The sequence below is a fragment of the Hemiscyllium ocellatum genome, chromosome 3 (genome assembly GCF_020745735.1).
Source record: "Hemiscyllium ocellatum isolate sHemOce1 chromosome 3, sHemOce1.pat.X.cur, whole genome shotgun sequence".
In the NCBI taxonomy this organism is placed as follows: Eukaryota; Metazoa; Chordata; class Chondrichthyes; order Orectolobiformes; family Hemiscylliidae; genus Hemiscyllium; species Hemiscyllium ocellatum.
This window is the reverse complement of record NC_083403.1, coordinates 80450183-80470648: the sequence shown is the minus strand read 5'-3', so window position 1 is coordinate 80470648 and position 20466 is coordinate 80450183. Positions and strand designations below refer to the sequence as shown.

At 41.5% G+C, this 20466-nt stretch overlaps 1 protein-coding gene across 2 annotated transcripts in view; it reads left to right on the top strand.

Annotated features, from left to right (window-relative positions):
- The window catches only part of tnfrsf21 (tumor necrosis factor receptor superfamily, member 21), an 80952-nt gene that overhangs the window by 24879 nt on the left and 35607 nt on the right, over positions 1 to 20466 (top strand). For both annotated transcript variants that reach the window (XM_060851279.1, XM_060851278.1), the window contains one exon: positions 11000 to 11265. In XM_060851279.1, coding sequence (XP_060707262.1) covers positions 11000 to 11265 — 266 coding nt within the window. The remainder of the gene's footprint in view (positions 1 to 10999; positions 11266 to 20466) is intronic.

Below are 20466 nucleotides of genomic sequence, written 5' to 3'. Positions count from 1 at the left end.
GATCTTGTTGAAAAGCAGGAACTGGTGAAATGGTTTATTCTTGTTCCTGTGGATTATTTTGTTCATACTGCATCAGCTACTGTTTCTCATGTACTGATGTTTTGTAGTGGTACTCCTCTCCTTGTAGGCCAGTTATTTGTGACTAAGACTGCTCTTTTATTGCACATGATCTCCTCATGTGAATTCAGCAGCTACAAATTGATCTAATCTTGCCTGTTGTTTTCATCCTTTGTTCCCACTCAACTCTGTAAAACAAGCCAATGTAAAACAAATCCTTATTTTGAAATTTTCTGTCTTTGAACTCTCGGGCATGAGCCTAAATTTCCAAACTTTTATGTTCAAGTTTGTAGAAATGTTGGTCATGGGCATGTTTTTGACTCTTGGTCAGACTAGGATACCTGATTATTTCTCAGATATTCCTGGTACAATTCTAGGAACAGCATTGACCAACATGTGTTATCTGTTATTTCTGTTCAGAATCTTTATTGAAGAATAAAAGGGCCTTTTTATTATTGTTGGGATGAGGGCATTGCTGGCCAGGTCACCATCTGGCCCATCCCTAATTTCCCAGAGGGCAGTTAAGAGTCAAATCACATTGTTAGGTCTGGACTCAAGTAGACCAGCCTAGGATGGCAGTTTTCTTCTCTCAAGATAGGTTTTTCTCACAATCAACAATGGATTAATTATTTCTTTGACTCTTAATTTCAGATTTTCATTGAGTTCAAATTCCACTGCCTGTCGTGGCAGGATTCAAATCCCGGTCCCATTACATGGGTCTCTGGATTAATAGTCCAAGGATAATACCACTGAACTATTGCCTCTCTGTATTTTTTTTAACATCTTTTTGCTTTTCTGTCCTCCCGCACGATTATTTATTTTGTATAGGGCGACTTCAAGACATGGCTAAAACTCATTAGGGATAAAAATTCAGGGGAAATATTGATGTTTGGGGTAACATTCACGTTTTTAATTCACTCATGGGGCATGAGTGCTGTTGGCTGGTCAGCATTTAATCCCGTCCTGAGTTTCCCTTAAAAAAATAGTGGTGAGCTGCCTTCCTGAGTCACTGCAGTCCATGTGATGTGGGTAGACCCACACAACCTTTAGGGAGGGAACCTGACGTTTTTCTTCCAGTGATGCAGCAGGACTAGCTTGGAGGGGAACTTGCGGGTGGTGGTGTTTCTGCTGCCTTTTTCTTTCCAAAGTGGGTTTGGGAAGTGCTGTCTGAGGATCTTTGAATTTCAGTGGTGCCTCTGAAAGATATTATTGCTGCTCCTGAGCATTAGTGGAGGGAGTGGATGCTTGTCGATGTAGTGCCACTCAAGTGGGCTGCTTTGTTTTGGATAGTGTCAAGATTCTTAAGCATTGTTGGAGCTGTACCCATCCAGGCAAGTGCCAAATCTTCAGTTACACTTCTGACCTGCTCCTTGTAGGTGCTGAACAGTTTCTGGGGTGTGAGTTATTTGCAGTATTCCTAGCATCTGACCTGCTGTCATTGCCACTGTATTTGTGTTGAGTTTAGTCGAGTTTCTGTTCTATGGTAACCCACGCATATTGACAGTGGGGAGGCAATAGCAGAGTTATATTAGCACTAGACTACTAATCCAGAAATTCCGCTTATGTTCTGGGATCTGTTATGGTAGAATTTGACTCTCGTTTACACTCTGTAATGGCTTAGTGGGCAGCTTGGAACAAGCAATAAATGCTGGTCAGCAGAGATACCCACATTTCCACAAGTGAATTAAAAAACACAGTGATGGTGACACCGTTGAATATCTTGGAGTGGTGGTTCGATTCTCTCTGATTATGACTTGACCTTTATGTGGTGTGGGTGAATTGGCACTTCTCAGCCCAAGTCCGGAAATTGTCCAGATCTTGTTGCATTTGAGCATGGATTGCTATTCGTCAGTGAACATCTGCACTTTTGAGCTTATGATAAAAGGTAGACCACTGAAGCAATTGAAGATAGTTAGGCCCAGGACACTACGCTGAGGTACTTCTATAAAGATGTCATGGAGCTGAGATGACTGAGCTTCAACAATTACAATCGTCTTCCTATGTGTCAGGTATGGCTGCAACCAGCAGAGTTTTTCTCGTTTATTCCCATTGATGCTGGTTTTGCTAGGCCTCCTTGATGCCATAGCCATTCAAATGTGGCCTTCATGTGAAGGGCTCTCACTTTCCCCTCCCCTCTAGAAATAAGCTGTTTTGTCCACATTTGAACCAAGATTATTGGCAGTGTTGGATTTTATTGCTTTGCGTACTGGATGTACCTCGGCAATTTTCCATATTGTCTGATCGGTGCCAGTATTACAACTGTACTGGAAAGGCTTGGCCAGGGACGTGGCAATTTCTGGAGCACTGGTATTCAGCACTATTGCTGGAATGTTGTCAAGAGCCATTGCCTTTGTAGTATCCCGAGTTTGTAACCATTTCTTCATATCACATGGACTGAATAGAACTGGTAGAAGATTGGCACCTGTGATGCAGGGAACCACTGCATGAGGCAGAGGTGGATCATCCACTTGGCACTTCTGGCTGAATTTGCTGCAAACGTTTCAGCCTTGTCTTTTGTGCTGATGTGCATAGCACTTCCACCTATTTCTGGAATGGTCTGCACAGTGCTCAATGCTGATAAAGATGCTTGTTTGGGTAAGGTGTGTGGGGAATAGAATCCTCCAAACTAAACAGATAATGATGTCAAATAATCCCTCCTCACCCAGAGGCATTGTGTCCACCATTCATTTTAATGTGGAATGCTAGCAACTCCTCTGGTTTTGTATAACCTTGTCCTCACTTTCAGAAATAGCCTAGTTTGCCTTTGTTTCTGAATTGATTTCTATTCTTTTCACAGGTTGCAAAGCCTAGCTTTCCAAAGTTTAAAACATGCAGGCATTTTGTTTTATTGTTTTATCTCAGCACCAACCTTTCCGCCCTGAGGAGGGCTTCTAGCATTTCCTTTTCTCCGGTGGGTGTTCTGTTTCCTTGGTCCTCGACGGACAGTTGGAGTGCCTCGAGGAGGGCATCTCCTGGTCAGCTCACTATCATTGGTCAACATGGCAGTTTGCCTGAACCTTAATATTTTTAGATGACTTTGGATCACTAGATACAAGTACTGAAGATCGAAGTAACCTAGAAAAAACCCATCAAATTTGATGTATTCAATGTGCCTTTACATTTGGATATGTCTGATGTGAAGCAGAGGAATGTGCTGGTATGTGGACAGAGAGGGAGGACAGGAAGCAGCAACACATGGATTGCTGCTGAGGATGCTTGCACAGTCGTGGTGGATAAAACGCCCTCCTTTGTGCTGGAATGTGTAAAGAACAAAGATTAAGTTATATTCGGTTTAGCTAAGTTTTGTTTCACCTTGCTCCATCTAAAAACAGCCTTTCATTATTCCAAAATGAAGGCAAATGTTATCCTGAATTTAACCTTTAACTCTGCCGTTGCAACCATTCTTTATCATTAAGATTGAGATACTAAAACATTTGCACATAAAGCAATTATAAATACACACGCCATACTGTATAATCTAGAGTTTACTTGATGTCTCACAAGCTGCCTTGCCAACTGACAAAGGAGCAGCACTCCAAAAGATAGTGTGGTGCTGTGATTTTTAACTTCGTCCACACCAGTCCACCACCGGCATCTCCAAATCATCACTTCCTAAATATGTCACACATTTGTGCCATTAATAATTATGCAGCTGATGCATCCTGTGAAATGAAGGAGAATGTCCAGGTGGCCTTAGCATTAAGTAAAGAATGTTGGCAGTCTAGGAAAAATGAACAATGTTGACGTAAAATAAAATTGCCATAAATGTAAATAAGTATAACAGTTGATGTTCGTTTCAGTGTGAAACGTTCAGTCATCTCTTTTTTCCCCCCCACAGAGCGCTATCTGGTTGTCTGTTCCAGCAGCTACATTTCCTTTTGTGCTTATAACAGGAACACCTTTTTGGTTCATTTAAAAACAGCAAATGAGAGAAATTCATTTGCTGGATCAGACCAGTGACTGTTACCAAGTAATAATTACCCTGGGTTGAAATGGAATATGAAAAATGTGTTGCTGGAAAAGCACAGCAGGTCAGGCAGTTCGGGCATGAGCCCTTCTTCAGGAATGAGGAGTGTGCGCCAAGCAAGCTAAGATAAAAGGTAGGGAGGAGGGACTTGAGGGAGGGGCGTTGGGAATGTGATAGGTGAAAGGAGGTTAAGGTGAGGGTGATAGGCCGGAGAGGGGTGGCGGCGGAGAGGTCGGGAAGAGGATTGCAGGTCAAGAAGGTGGTGCTGAGTCCGAGGGTTGCGACTGAAATAAGGTGGGGGGAGTGGAAATGAGAAAGCTGGAGAAATCTGCATTCATCCCTTGTGGTCAGAAGATGAGGCACTCTTCCTCCAGGCGTCGTGGCGATTCGAGGAGGCCAAGGACCTGCATGCCACAGGGTGGTTGGGTTGGTTGGTGCGGGTGTCCCAGAGGTGTTCTCTGAAATGTTCCGCAAGTAGGCGGTTTGCCTCCTCAATATGGAGGAGGCCACGTTGGGTGCAGCAGATGCAGTAAATGATGTGTGTGGAGGTTCAGGTGAATTTGTGACGGATATGGAAAGATCCCTTGGAGGGAAGTGAGGGTGCAAGTTTTGCATTTCTTGCGGTTGCAGGGGAAGGTGCCAGGAGTGGAGGTTGGGTTGGTGGGGCGTGTGGACCTGACGAGGAAGTCGCAGAGGGAGTGGTCTTTCCGGAACGCTGATAGGGGAGGGGAGGGAAATACATCCTTGGTGGTGGGGTCTGTTTGGGGGTGGCGGAAATGAAGAAGGATAATACGATGTATCTGGAGGTTGATGGGGTTGGAGGTGAGGACTGGTGGCGATTTGGAGGGGTGGGGTTCAAGAGCGGAGGAGCAGGAAGTGGAGGAGATGCGGTGGAGATCATCGTCAACCACGTCTGAGGGGAAATTGTGGTCTTTGAAAAAGGAGGCCATCTGGGTTGTTCGGTATTGGAATTGGTTAACACGGACATATACTATAAACTGACCGACTCGCACAGCTACCTAGATTACACCACCTCCCACCCTGCCCTCTGTAAAAACGCCATCCCATATTCCCAATTCGTTCACCTCCGCTGCATCTGTTCCCAGGAGGACCAATTGAACCCCACCCCTCCAATTGCCACCAGGACAGAACCCCACTGGTCCTCACCTACCACCCCACCAACCTCCAGATACATCGTATCATCCTTTGTCATTTCCACCACCTCCAAACAGACCCCACCACCAAGGATGTATTTCCCTCCCCTCCCCTATCAGCATTCCAGAAAGACCACTCCCTCCGCGACTCCCTTGTCAGGTCCACACGCCTCATCAACCCAACCTCCAGTCCCGGCACCTTCCCCTGCAACCGCAAGAAATGCAAAACTTGCACCCACACCTCCAAGGGATCCTTCTATATCCGTCACAAATTCACCTGCACCTCCACATACATTATTTACTGCATCCACTGCACCCGATGTAGCCTCCTATATATGGGGGCGACAGGCCGCCTACTTGCGGAACATTTCAGAGAACACCTCTGGGACACCCGCACCAACCAACCCAACCGCCCTGTGGCTGATCACTTTAACACTCCCTCCGACTCTGCCATGGACATGCAGGTCCTTGGCCTCCTCCATCGCCAGACCATGGCAACATGACGCCTGGAGGAAGAACGCCTCATCTTCTGCCTAGGAACCCTCCAACCACAAGGGATGAATGTAGATTTCTCCAGCTTCCTCCTTTTCCCCTCCCCCCACCTTATCTCAGTCCCACCCCTTGGACTCAGCACCGCCTTCTTGATCTGCAATCCTCTTCCCAACCTCTCCGCCCCCACCCCCTCTCCGGCCTATCACCCTCACTTTAACCTCCTTTCACCTATCGCATTCCCAACGCTCCTCCCTACCTTTTTATCTTAACCTGCTTGGCACACCCTCCTCATTTCTGAAGAAGGGCTTATGCCCGAAACGTCGATTTTCCTGCTTCTTGGATGCTGCCTGACCTGCTGTGCTTTTCCAGCAACACATTTTTCAGCTCTGATATCCAGCATCTGCAGTCCTCACTTTCTCCTAGTTGAAATGGAATTTGCACTGATTGATTGATTTGACTCTCATTCTTTTATGTGCGACAAATTATATTTTTTTTAAACTGCAAAACTTGACAGTATGAAGTTATTTTCAATCTAAAGGGATGTGACTAAAATTGAAACAAATTTCTTCAACTGACGAGAATTACCACCACAGAAAAAAAAATCCCTTCTGGAAAGTAGTCTAGACAGGTAAATAGAAGCTGTTAAAATCTCTATAGAGGACAGGAGGAGTACATTATGTTATATGGTACTGCTGCAGTGTCTTAATTACTGCAAAATATTTGTCATTAGTTATAGTTATGATCTCAATTAACTAATTTGGACTTCACCTGTCTTTTAAACCTATATTAAAATTACCTTGTGATTCATGATATTTGACATCGTATAATTTAACTTTTATGTTTCGAATCTTCTAAACATAAACAAATTGTATTTCTCCAAGTTTGTTGCAAACAGTTGTTAAGTAATTATACCAAAACATTGGGAATATTTATTTGTGTCAAAGCTTCACAATTCTTTTGTGGTAGTGCCTTTTTGGATCAATTTTTTCAATTGTGCGTTTCTCCATTTATTTGCCTTTCCTGTAACAGATAACATCCTGTTTTGTTCAGGAGAATACAATAGTAAAAACACCACCAAATTATTCAGATGGAATGGGGATGTGAATGTAATTGAAACCAAGTTTACTCCATTGCTGTGAAGCTCCTCTTCTGTGATGTGGCGTGTAAATAATTTTCTTCTTGTGTTGCATGGCAACAAGAACCTGGCTGCCTCTCAGCTTGAATAACATGATGCTATCTTTTGAAATTCAAAGCAGACAGATTTTCTGGTGGCTGACTAACAAAATTTACTGCAACTGGTGTGATTGGATGGCTGACGAACGAAAAGAAAGGTTTAATTGGACGACGCCGTCTGTGTCTCCCAGCAACAACCTCATAGCTTGCAGTTGATCGTAGTGCTTACAAGTTAATGATAATATGTAGAAAAATGGTAAACAAATTTAAAAATCATTTAGGTTTAAATATTTTACTGTAATAAGGCATCTCTGATAACATGTTTAGGAGTAAATATAAATTCTTTCTTCATTAATGTATATAGGGTGGTCATATAAGCAGGATGAGTTTGGTGAATTAAAGGTCACTATCTTGCTAAAAGTGTGGTCCATACCTTGTATTCAACTGGTTTATACTGTGCTAAGAGTTATAAAGTAGGGTAAGAAAGTAATATAAGTTTCTTTCAGTCTGAGATGGAGTAAGCAAGCCCTACTGGAGAATAGTTGATTAGCTAATTAGGTAAACCGGTTCTTGCACAGTCTGGGTTTTGCATTGTAGTTCCAAAGAGAAGAAATACGGTAGTGTCCCTGCAACTTGGAAATGCAGTAGATATTGAATTCAGAATACGCTTGGTGAGTTAAGTGAAAGGTGGAAAGGAGGTGCTTTTTATTCTCTTTTTTCCCCACAATTTCCTACTTCATTATTTGACTCCTACCTGCTTGGTAAAATAAGATGGTTGGTGGTAACCAGCAATCTGTTAGACTTGTATACATCATTGATGCAATTAAAATATGCAGGGCAGTTCAGCTGAGTGGAATGCATAGTTTGTGGAATATTTGAGCCATGGTTGTGTCCCAAGTTGGATGCATCTGCAGGAAATGTCACCACCTGCATAAGCATGAGCTCCAGGTATTAGAACTTGTGGCATGTGGAGTCATTTGCATGACAGGGCGAGATGGATAGTACATTTGATGGAGATGGTCTCATGGACAGACCAAGGAATGGGCCACCTTTCAGGCACTCCAAGTTGCAGGTGTTCCATGAGACTATCCCCTTCAAATACACTTACTGTTTGGAAACTGGCGATGCTGATGGTTCCTTAGAGAAATATAGTCACAGCCAAGTCAATTGAACTATGGGTGACTCAACTCTTTATCAGTGGATAAAGAGAGACCAGCAGTGATTGGACAGTCTTCAGTTGGGGGAACAGAGAGGGATTTCTATAGGTGTACACCAGGGTGTAGGTTTGCTTGCTGAGCTGTAGGTTTGCTATCCAGACGTTTCATTACCTGGCTAAGTAACATCATCAGTGGCAACCTCCAAGTGAAGCGAAGCTGTTGTCTTCTGCTTTCTATTTATGTTTGTCCTGGATGGGGTTCCTGGGGTTTGTGGTGATGTCATTTCCTGTTCATTTTCTGAGGGGTTGATGGATGGTATCTAGATCTATGCATTTGTTTATGACATTATGGTTGGAGTGCCAGGCCTCTAGGAATTCTCTGGCATGTTTTTGCTTAGCCTGTCCCAGGATAGATGTGTTGTCCCAGTCGAAATGGTGGTTATTTTTATTCGTGTGTCGGGCTACGAGGGAGAGAGAATCATGTCTTTTTGAGGCCAGCTGGTGTTCGTGTATCCTGGTGGCTAACTTTCTTCCTGTTTGTCCTACATAGTGTTTGTGGTAGTCCTTGCATGGAGTTTTGTAGATGACGTTGGTTTTGTCCATGGGTTGTGCTAGGTCTTCTAAGTTTGTTAGTTTTTGTTTGAGGTGTATATCATGATGGTGTGTTACCTTTGTGATGCCAGAGTTAAGGTTACCACAGAAGTGTTGTGTGAACTCCTTCCTTGGGAGGGTGAACAGCAAGGGGTCAATGTATATGTTGGTATCAGTGTTTTGGGTAGGAAGGGGAACAAGGTCCTGAATGCAGATTTCAGAGAGGCAGGAATTGATTGAAAAGCAGTAATTTGCCAACCTTCAAAAACAGTAATTTTAAGATTACTCTCAGTCCTACATGCTGATGAGCACAGAAACAGGATAATTGCATAGGTGAACACCAAGCTGAAAAACTGGTTTAAGAGGAAGATATAAGAATTCTGAGGCATTGGGATTAGTTCAGGAGGAGGTGGGACCTGTAAAAGGTGCATTGTTTGCACCCAGGCAGACTTTGGAGGAGGATCCTTGCAGGGAGATTTGTTAATGATCTTGAGGAAGGTTCAAACTAAATTGGTCAGGGATGAGAACCTAAGAAGGAGCCTAACGACATCAGTGTTAATGATCACATTTCAAGTGATCTAATTGAAACTCAGAAAATACTTACAGCAAGTAAGTATGTAGATAGAATCTTTCCCCTGCCTGGTGGCACAAGAACGAAGGGACATAATCCAGGATAAAAGGCCAGTTCAGATTAGGATGAAGAGGAATTCCTTCATTCAGAGGCTGATAAATTTTACGGAATTATCTACCCTTGAGGTCTTTGCAAGCTCAGTCAGTCGATTCAAGATTAAAATAAGTTTCTGGGCAGTAATTGCAGTAAGAGGTATGGAGGTGGTGTGAGAAATTGGCTTTGAGGAAATGGTCAGCCACGATCAAGAGTCCCATGCAGGTTTGCTGAGCTGAATGGCCTATTCCTGTTTGTATGTCCCTAGGTGAGGTTGCAGAGCCAATTATGTCTTAACATTGAGACAGATGCATATAAAAATCTGTAAACACCAACATATCTGGTGCCTCCCAAAGATTTATGTTTTAGTCCCAACCTATTTCTTAACTGCCCCATTGGCCATTTGTGACATTAACTAAAACACTACATCAGGTTCCATGGGTCTGCTTATGAAAATTAAACATCTTTTTTAAAAGTTAAAGTCCATTTCCATCAAAGGAGAGATTGGTCACTAGTACTATCTTTCCAGTCAATGACTAATAAATCTAGTGCAATCTCAGCATGAATCATTCCGTAATATAATTATTTTAATCTGCTTCTCAGCATTAAATATGCTGTACTATTTTAACAGCTTGCATTTCTGTTGAGCCTTAAGCTGAAAAATCATGCCAATGCTGCTCTCTGAAGCGTAGTCAAAAATAAATGCATTTGGACCCAATTAGAGATGAGATGAGATGAGGTGAGGTTTACAAAAATGTGGAAAGGAATTGGAGAAACAAAATGGTTTCTGGAATGCCAGAGCATGAAACCTTGGTGAATAAAGGCTAGTTTAATAGGCGGGTAAAGTTCAACCAAATTGGTTGAATCTCATATGTGTACAAGATCAAGGAATAAATGACCAAATGGTTTTTGAAGAAAACAAAGGTAACTTTTGCAGTTCTGGACTAGTTAGCCTGCTGTTTAATACCTGGGAGGGAAATCCGTCACAAAACAGTGCATCATTATTCAGAAGTTTCTTCTAGAATGTAAATTAGTCAGCTGATAATGGGCCTGCTGGAAAGCAATCTGCAGTGTTACACCACAAACTCTGGATATTACATGTCGTTCCACCATATTAAAGGTAAATCTTGGTTATACAGCTGAGAGAAAAACTGAGTCTTGTTTTGCTGGGTATGAGACCGCATGCTTGATTGGTTGCATTACATTTTCAACCAATTGAATTACTATTTATTGAATGAAATGAAGTGGATGGTGGCAGTTAACATGACACAAAGGCAGTGAGTGGTTCTTTTCACTAGTTCACTCTCTGCTTGTACCAACTCAAATTCATCCCACTTTATTCTGCATAATCCTGGAATAGTTTTGTCAAAGCTGATGGTTTTTTTCTATGCCAAGAGAAATGGATGGTTTATGTCAAATTTTAGTTGTACCCAGAGCTAAATCTTTGCAGGTTGACTAAAGGTAAGCCTCAATTTAGCTTTCTAGGAAATACTCCTCTGTAAAGTCAGCACGCTTAATATCAAATAAATTAGAGCTACCTGTTGGATATTTGCCTTTCAAATTCATTAAGCTGATGGATTTCTACATATGCAACATATTTAGCCGAAGGTAACGAGGCTTGGTGACAACCAGTTTACTTTTCCTGTTAGTTTCTGTTTAGTTGCATTTGATGTGAAATATGTCAAGTTGGCGTATTGAGGTGATATTAGAAACTGCTACTAATTCATTCATGTTATTTGAATTAGGAGTGGACATCCTGAAACTTGTGGCAGCGCAGATTGGTAGCCAGTGGAAGGACATCTATCAGTTTCTTGCCAATGCAGCTGAACGAGAAGTAACTGCTTTCTCTAACGGGTATTCAGGAGATCACGAGCGAGCGTACGCAGCCTTACAACACTGGACGATCCGAGATCCTGAAGCCAACCTGGCAAAACTCATTAGTGCCCTTCGTCGCTACAAGCGCAATGATGTGGTGGAAAACATCAGAGGGCTAATGGAAGATACCTCCCAGGTATGTGCCCAGTCTCAGCAATTTAAAGCCATGATTTGGAGATGCTGGTGTTGGACTGGGGTGTACAAAGTGAAAAATCACGCAACACCAGGTTATAGTCCAACAGGTTTAATTGGAAGCACACTAGCTTTCGGAGCAACCAATTAAACCGATTGGACTATAACCTGGTGTTGTGATTTTGAACAATTTAAAGCCCTTATTCATTGGTGAGTTAAACTCTGCTGGGCAATGTACAGTATATCATCAAGTGAAACTTTGTCAGGGAAAGGCTTTTCTTTGGAAGTGCTTTTGTCAAGCATGAATAAAAAAGCTTTGTGCACGATTAAGATAAAAGTCATAGGCTTGTTGACTTGGAATTTGATGTGGCCTCCCACCATTTCTGTGTACTTAAATCGCAGTTTCACAAGTGCTGATAGCTTGCCTTGTCTTACATGCATACATTCCGATAATTTAAGGGCTTCAGCCCTGCAAGAGTTTGTAGTGAATTGAAAATACTTTTTTTTGATCTTGCAACAGCTTCTTGTTTATTAATTGCTCTGGAATAAATATCTGCAAGGTAGGAAAACAAGAATGTTTGGCAAAAAGATATAATCCTTGCTTGGAAGATATGTCAAGTCACATTTAGAGTATAGTTCATTGCATGCCATATATGAAGCAGCTGTACTTTGCTGCAAATGCAGTGTTCTAGATATAGAAGCATTGATGAATTGTTTGAACTTATGCAGTGGTGTACTGATGCCATTTGGTATGGAGAAAATAAATTATTCAATATCTGGCTGTATTTTGTTGCCTACTATTACACAATCATAGAATCCCTATAGTGTGGAAGCAGGCCATTCAGCCCATTGAATTCACACTAACCCTTTGAAGATTACCCTACACCTCCACCGTGTCCCTGTAACCCTGCCTTTCCCATGGCCAATCCACCAAGTCTGCACATTCCTGGACATGACAGTTTAGCATGGCCAGTCCACCTAGCCTAGCTGTTTTGGCCATGGCCATTCAGAGTCCTTCAATGAAAAAGATAGTTATCCACAATAAACCTCGTTCGAAAATAGACCTTGTCATCGTTCAAATGGGATTTTAAATGGGCTCTGACAAACATACAAATTTTCATGGTCCAATTTGAATCAGGTGTGCTGTGATGAAGGATGCTGCATGTTGAGGGAACAGTTCAGTGATTCCCAGTGCTGTGAAGTTTTCCTTTTTTAAATTTAGAACCAATTTTTCCAGTAAATAAAGGAATTCACAAAATCATAGAGTCCCTGTAGTACTGAAAGAGGCCATTTGACCCATTTGAGTTGCACCAAATTTGAGTATCCCCTTCACCCTATCCTCGTACCCCTCAATTTACTATGGCTAATCTATCTAGCTTGCACATCCCAAGACATTGCAGACAAATTTAGTATGGCCAATCCACCTAAACCTGCACATCTTTGGACTGAGAGGGAACCAGAGGACTCAGTGCAAATCCAAACAGACACATACATTTATACATTTAATACACTCATACATTTAATCCAAATTGTGTGGGGTTTGAACGGTCACCCAAGGCTAGAATTGAACCTGGGTCCCTGGCGCTGTGTCGTGGCTGTGCTAACTACTGTGCCACCATGCTGCCCAGACATTCAGACGTCCAACTGGACCAGTCAATATCCGTGGGTTTACTCAAGATTGCTGATGTGATGCCTGTGATGGTGACTGTGGATACAGGTCTACCCCAGGCAATCTGGGCTCCGGATATCATTTCACTGACCTTCTGTTCAGATCGAGTATAGAATGCATTGAGCTCACTGGTGAGGCATACATTGTTGTCAGCAATTTTACTCAACTTAAGTTTATCATGTAAGCCTACTGCAGTCACTGTCTGATCAAGTGATTAGTCTGATATTGTCTCTTGGCTCCCCTGAAGGTTGTACCTAGATTTTCTATATAGGTCAGGGTCACCTAACGTGAATGCCTCAGAGCTGGACTTTAGTCGGAAGTGGATCTTCAAGTTCATCCATGATTTCTGGATAGGGAGCACTCAGATTACCTCCTTTGGCACGCAGTCCTTTACACGATTACAGTGCAAGTCTGTGACAGTGGTGGTGGCATATTCATTTAGGTTGTGTGCCGAGTTCTTGAATATGACTCCAAATGATGTAGCAGCTTGTCCATTATCTCAAAGAAATGGATGACTTGCTGTACCGAATGCTCACGTCTCAGTTTCTGCTTGTAACCTGGGAAAAAGAGCACAGCTTTATGTGCTGATTTACCAAAATGCAGGAGCGGAATGGAGCAGTAGGCATCTTTGGTTATGTAGCAGTGGTCCAGGGTTCTTGGGTCTTCATGGGACAAGAGACATATTGATGCTATGTTGGTAGCTTATTCTTGAGGTTGGTCATCTTGAAGTCACCAGCTACAATGAATGAGGTCTCAAGGTATTCTGTCTCAAGGCTATTTGTGGCGGTGTATGTTTCATCAAGTGTGCTCTTTGCTTCCACACGGGATGGGATGTGAACTGCGGTTGGGATAGCAGAAGCACACTTCCACGGCAAATAGTGGGTACGGCACTTAACAGTTAGCTGTTCTAGATCTGTGTGCAGTAACTTGACAGGTCATCACGTGCAGGCACCAAGAGGGGTTCAGCAGGAGGCAGACCCCTCTGTCTTTTGCCTTGCCTGAAGATATCGTGCAGTCCATCTGATGGATTGAGAAGCCCTTGGGTTGCAAGGCGCACTGAGGTGAAGCAGGAGTAAGACAGAGCACACAGCAGTCTTTCCGTTCCTTTTGATACGTTAGACTTTGACTTCATTTAAGTTTCCAGTCCAAATTTGCACTATTGTTTGTGTGAATTCGTTATAAATAAGGCATTTGGTTACAGTTATATATGATAGAGATGCATTTGACATGTTGGAATCCTGTGAAAAGTTTGTCCTTTCATGTCATTAGTGTTCTAAATTGCAAACATGCACTATTGTAAGTAACTTGAATGTTTTCTGCTACCATTCTCAGTAATTCTCTCCCCTTCCCCTCTCTCTCTCTCTCTCTCTCTCTCTCTCTCTCTCTCTCTCTCTCTCTCTCTTCGTGCCCCGCCCCCCCTCTAACGTTGTTTTGAACTGCATAGCTCATTGTGTTCCATTAACAACCACACTTTGTTGCTCAATTTGAATTTCTTTCATGACAGAAAAATGCTTTCTAATCCTAAAGATCAAATTGATTTGCATCCCTGATCAGATTTCCAGTGTACCTTCAATAGCTTTTGATATTTAAAACATAGTTATGAATTTGTATGAGGCCAGCAGAGAAGATATTTGTTTGATGGGATTATGCAACATGGCATTTGGCACATCTGTTTTCCATTGTGAATTTGACATTTGTGGTTTGGGATAATTTTGTTCTGACATGTTTGTCAACTCCTCTTGATGTAACAGCCTTTGAAACACTGCAGTTCTCTTGAATTGTAATTTTCTATTGCATCATCAATGTTACTGAACAGAGACCTTGCAGTGCAGGTTCATAGCTCCTTGAAAGTGGAGTCGCAGGTAGATAGGATAGCAAAAAAAAGACGTTTGGTAAGCTTTCCTTTATTGGTCAGAGCATTGAGTACAGGAGTTGGGAGGTCATGTTGTAGCTGTACAGAACATTGGTTAGGCCACTTTTGGAATATTATGTGCAATTCTGGTCTCCATGCTATTGGAAGGGTGTTGTGAAACTTGAAAGGGTTCAGAAAAGATTTACAAGGATGTTGCCGGGGTTGGAGGATTTGATCTATAGGGAGAGGCTGAATGCCCTGGGATTGTTTTCCCTGGAGCGTCGGAGGCTGAGGAGTGGCCTTATAGAGGTTTATAAAATCATGGGTAGGGTAAATAGACAAGGTCTTTTCCCAGGGGTGAGACTCCAGAACTAGAGGATTTCGGGTGAGAGGGGAAAACTTTAAAAGGGACCAAGGGGGCAGATTTTTCAGGTGTGTGAGATGAAATGAGCTGCCAGAGGAAGTGGTGGAGACTGGTACAATTAAACATTTTGAAGGCATCTGGATAGGTATGTGCATAGGAAAGATGTAAAGGGACATGAGCCAAGTATTGGAAAGTTGGATTAGATTAATTTAGGATATCTGGTCAGCATGGACGAATTGCACTAAGTGTCTGTTTCCTTGCTGTACATGTCTCTGATTCTATGACTCTAACATACATATTCTGTCTCCCTCTGGGAGTTCTTAAAACACTGCTGTGATATTTCATGTGATCTTATAATCTCTTTGTTATGCCAAAAATTGGAGCTCTTTTTCTTCCAACCTATAAACTGAAAATTTTGCATTAATCCTAATAAAGGATCACCACTACTTTAAAGTATTTAATTTTATCAGCTTTGCATAGTGACAAAAAAAAATCCTAGTTTATTGAAGTTTCTAGAGCTACAAAGGAATTTTGTTTTGTGACCAGGCTAGGTAAGTGAAACAAGCAAAGGACCAAATCAACAGGATCAATGAATTCAGAATGCAGTCTTCAGTGAATGCTGAACCCATAATGAGATTAATCACATCTGAACTGTCAGCCCATGCTTGGCGTAGATTAGATAATGGGACTGAGCGTTCTGCTATGTAGGGCTGATAGGCAGTGACTACTGGGAGCACTTAGACTATGTTGTGGCAATTAATGCACTGTAAAATTGATGCAAGGGTTGCAAAACACTCTTTGGTCTTTAAATCCAGAATACCTGCGGCCCATGTAATGACAGCCTGTCCACTTCAAAGCTTCGTTTGTATTACTGTCACTGAATATAAATAGGCTTCATTTTGGACTTTAAGATTTGCTAAATGTTCAATATATTCTGAAAATGTGGTCAACAAAGAACAGGGAAGTATATCCTCCTTTGCTGTTTTAGAATAATGAGCATTCCAGTGATTTGCAGATCTAAATCTGCTCCCACTGTCAGTTTTTATGTTGCTTTTTGTCTGACCACTCTTGTTTATGAAATTAGACAAATAGCAATCTATACACTGGAATATGAATATATACTGCTTTGAAGTTGCTAACTGCTTTTTCCTATGATCTTCTGCTCCTTGGTGTAAAATCATGTTATGTGGTGTTTTTTGGTCCATTACCAAGTATGAGGTAGAATTAAGTGTATTCAAATATGAGTTACTTAACCAAAAATACTACCTTGTGCACTCCTGGGTTACTTTCTCCTCCCTTTCATTTAAGCACAAAGTACTAATGAATGATGGCAATAAATATTTATATGTTCTAACTTTGAACAATGTTCAAAGAATGAATAATATCAAGCTGACACTAACATGTAATTTCACTGGCCATCATGAATGAAGGTGACTTATATAATGATCATCTCATTAATACACAGTTGTTTGAACTATTTACATGTCTGACAAGTACATTAATGTTTGCAGTAGGTGGTTTCATGAATACAGTAAAAAATGAGGTCTGCAGATGCTGGAGATCACAGCTGCAAATGTGTTGCTGGTCAAAGCACAGCAGGCCAGGCAGCATCTCAGGAATAGAGAATTCGACGTTTCGAGCATAAGCCCTTCATCAGGAATGATGAAGGGCTTATGCTCGAAACGTCGAATTCTCTATTCCTGAGATGCTGCCTGGCCTGCTGTGCTTTGACCAGCAACACATTTGCAGCTGGTTTCATGAATACAAATGTGTGATGATACTTTTAAAAAATGTGCATTTGCTTTCTCAAGCCAAATCAGTATTTTTAGCTTTTCTCCCCCAACTTTTAGTTGTTTCCCCCCTTTTTGGAGCTGAATTAACCAAGTTAACAAAGCAAATGCTGTGCTTTTGGAAAACAAATTAAATGCATGTCCACACAATTTGTGATGAGTGAGACTGGAAGTTATAAATAAATTACAGGGTTAAGGTGGTTTTCAAAATTTCCGTTTTCTTCCTGTTCACTTCATTGCATTTAAACCTATTGCTGATGTCTTAGAACAGTGAATGGGATTGCAATGTGCTGGGACTAAATGGTGTATAAATGCATGAAATGTTAACTTGTCTGTATAGCTAGATTGGGGAAATGATATAAAACATTGAAACTAGACTTCTGCTAATTGAATTTGTGCTTCCAAGAGCTGCTTTTGTTTACATAGGTTTATTTTCAGGATGAAGTTGTCAATGATTTATGCCATATATCTTCCTTTAGTTATAGAGTCATAGAGATGTACAGCATGAAAACCGACCCCTCGGTCCAACCCATCTACACCGACCAAATATCCCATCCCAATCTAGTCCCACCTGCCAGCACCTCGCCCATATCCCTTCAAATCCTTCCTATTCATATACCCATCCAAATGCCTCTCAAATGTTGCAATTGTACCAGCCTCTACTACATCCTCTGGCAGCTCATTCCATACACGTACCACCCTCTGCATGAAAAAGTTGCCTCTTAGGTCTCTTTTCTATCTTTTCCCCCCTCACCCTAAATCTATGCCCTCTAGTTCTGGACTCCCCAATCCCAGGGAAAAGACTTTGTCTATTTATCCTATCCATGCCCCTCATAATTTTGTAAACCTCTATAAGGTCACCCCTCAGCCTCCGACACTCCAGGGAAAATCCAAGTACAGCTAGTGAACTGCGTGATATATGTCTACTTAGCTGCTCCTGTAGTTTAGTGTATGTTATAGGGGAATCAAAACTTTTGCCCACAAATTCTGCTTTGCCAAGAGGTGCAATTCAGACAGATAACAGCGGAATTAGACTTTAGGGTGAAACAAACTTCTGACCTTTTTGGATGTTGCAATGAGTACAGAATACAGTGAGAGCAGTTTTCTCACCAACTGGCCACCTGTATTGATGTCGTTTGAGATGAGTAAGCAGAAGCAAACAGTTTTCAGGTTTCCCTAAAAACCTGGTCAATATACGTTTGTGTTAGCCAGTGAAATGTGCAAGTCCTAAAATCCAAATATTTGGATGACCAATGAGAGTATAATTGGTAGATCACCATCAAAGGACTGCCAGAAGAAATAATTTAATTGTAGTGTAATGTTTCAGCCCAATTAACCTTGGACATCCATTTTACAAAGTAGCAAGGAAAGCGCCACCATCCTGTTTTACCAGCTCGGTGCCCCACCCAATTGCCTTGCTGAAGGGACAAAACTAGAGCGAGCACCAATTTTTAATTTTGTTTAATTTCTTCACAGGATGTGGACATCATTGGCTAAGCGAGCATTTATTGTGCATCCCTAATTGCACAGTGTACAATAAAGAGTTAACCACATTGTGATTTTGGAGTCATATGTAAGCAAGACCAAATAAAGATGGCAGATTTCCTTTCCTAAAAGGCATTAGCAAACCAGGTGGGCTTTCATAATGATTGTAGTTACATGGTTGCTGTTAAGCTTAGCTTTTTCTCCATTTTTTTTAATTGAAGTCAAATTTCATCAAGTGTCATGGTGGAATTAAAATTTCGACTGGGTTTCTGGATTGTTTGTACAATGTCAATGCTATTGGGCCACTGTGTCATCAACTGTGGTCTGCCTGATGACCTTTCCCTGTGATTGTTAGCTGAGGCTGTGGTTGCGACAGAGGAGCAGGTAGGATTTGATTCCTCATGCCAGAATTTGTTGTTTTTATGGCTTTGGCATATTGGCACTGAGGGCTTTGGTACATGATACTTGATCTTTTGTATCAGATTTGACCACACTTGTAGCATTAGGTAATCTCCGATAGATGCAAGTCACTGTTTGGGTAACAGTAGAAATTAATGATCTTGCATTTTTGATATTAGATTGTTTTCTGTATTCATTGTGTCCCAGGATCTGTCATGAGGTGTGCCTGTTGTACCTCTGTTACATTGTCCAAACAATTTATCTGACCTCATACAAGCATTCCCCATTATGAGATTATGTTTTTGATTTAGTTTTTATTCACTTTTGGCCTCTGGGCTTAATGAAGCCACCTTTTGTTGCACCTAGTTATCCTTCTGTAGGTTATTATAAGCTCTCTCATGAACTATAAAAGTCTAGATATTGAAGCAGTTCTTGCAGTGCTGTTAGATATGAAGTCAAAACATCTTATCCAATATGGATGATGCAGCAACAAAGGAAGATATGAGACTTAGGATATTTGAATGTGATTGTATTATAATGCTCCCTGTCCTTTTATTCCTTGGTGACAAGTTTTGTCAATGACACCTCTTGAAATGCTAAGCAAGAGAGTAGATATTGCAGTCGCTGTGTACTTGTCTTGGCAGGAATTCATGTTTCGGGTGGCGAATGGGGTGCTTTGCTTTGGATGACTTTGAGCTTCCTGTAGCTGCAATCAAGGAAAAAGTTGAGTCTCCCATCCCGCTCCTGGCTTGTGTAGTTGTGGTGATTAGGAGGATTTGCAAACTCAGAAGCTGAGTGACCTACTGCAGTTTATCCCATCTCAGACTTACTCCTTGTAACCATAATGTTTGTGTAGCTGGACCAGCTGACTTCCTGGTCAATGGTGATCTGAAAAATGTTAGTAAGGTTATTTACAGTTAAGAATGCTGTTATCTATTTTGGGAGGTGCTGGTTAGATTTGCTCTGGAGATTATTATTACTTGGCATATGTGTGGCTGCTTCTCAACTCAAGCCCAGTTGTTGTCAACGTCTTGTTGAGCACAAGTATGATTGCTTCGTTATCTGGGGAACCGCGAATAGAACAAAATATTACAATATACCACAATCCATTTCCAATACTGTTTGAGCTTAGTCCAGAATGAATCTGATTCTCCTGTGGAAGCTGGATGGATCACCACCCAGTAAATCAATTTGGTATCAGTTGATGTAATCAAGACCTTATTTTGCTTTATTGTTGCGGGGGGTTGAAAATTATAATCTTGTTATTTAAGCAGTTAAATCAGGTAAATATTCATTGTTGAGTTTGATAATGTATTTTAAAATGGAATCTCTTCTTTCAAAAAGGCAATCATGTCATTTTACTATTCATGTTGAGCAACGAGAATAGATTTAAATGGTGTAACATGTCCAGTGAAGTGATACTTGGCTGTCTGAAGTGCTTGTGTTTACATGTCAACAGAGTTGAGTTTTCTATTGACATACATGAACTGTTGGAACAGAAATCCTGCTTTCAAGCAATACAGGAAAATTGGTTTTCACCACTAATAAATGATTGTATTTATTGGGAATGGCAGAATGTGCATTGTGATGAATTGGAGAGTGGCTTCTACAGATCTATCCAAGGAAAAATGGGCAGGAGGAGAACA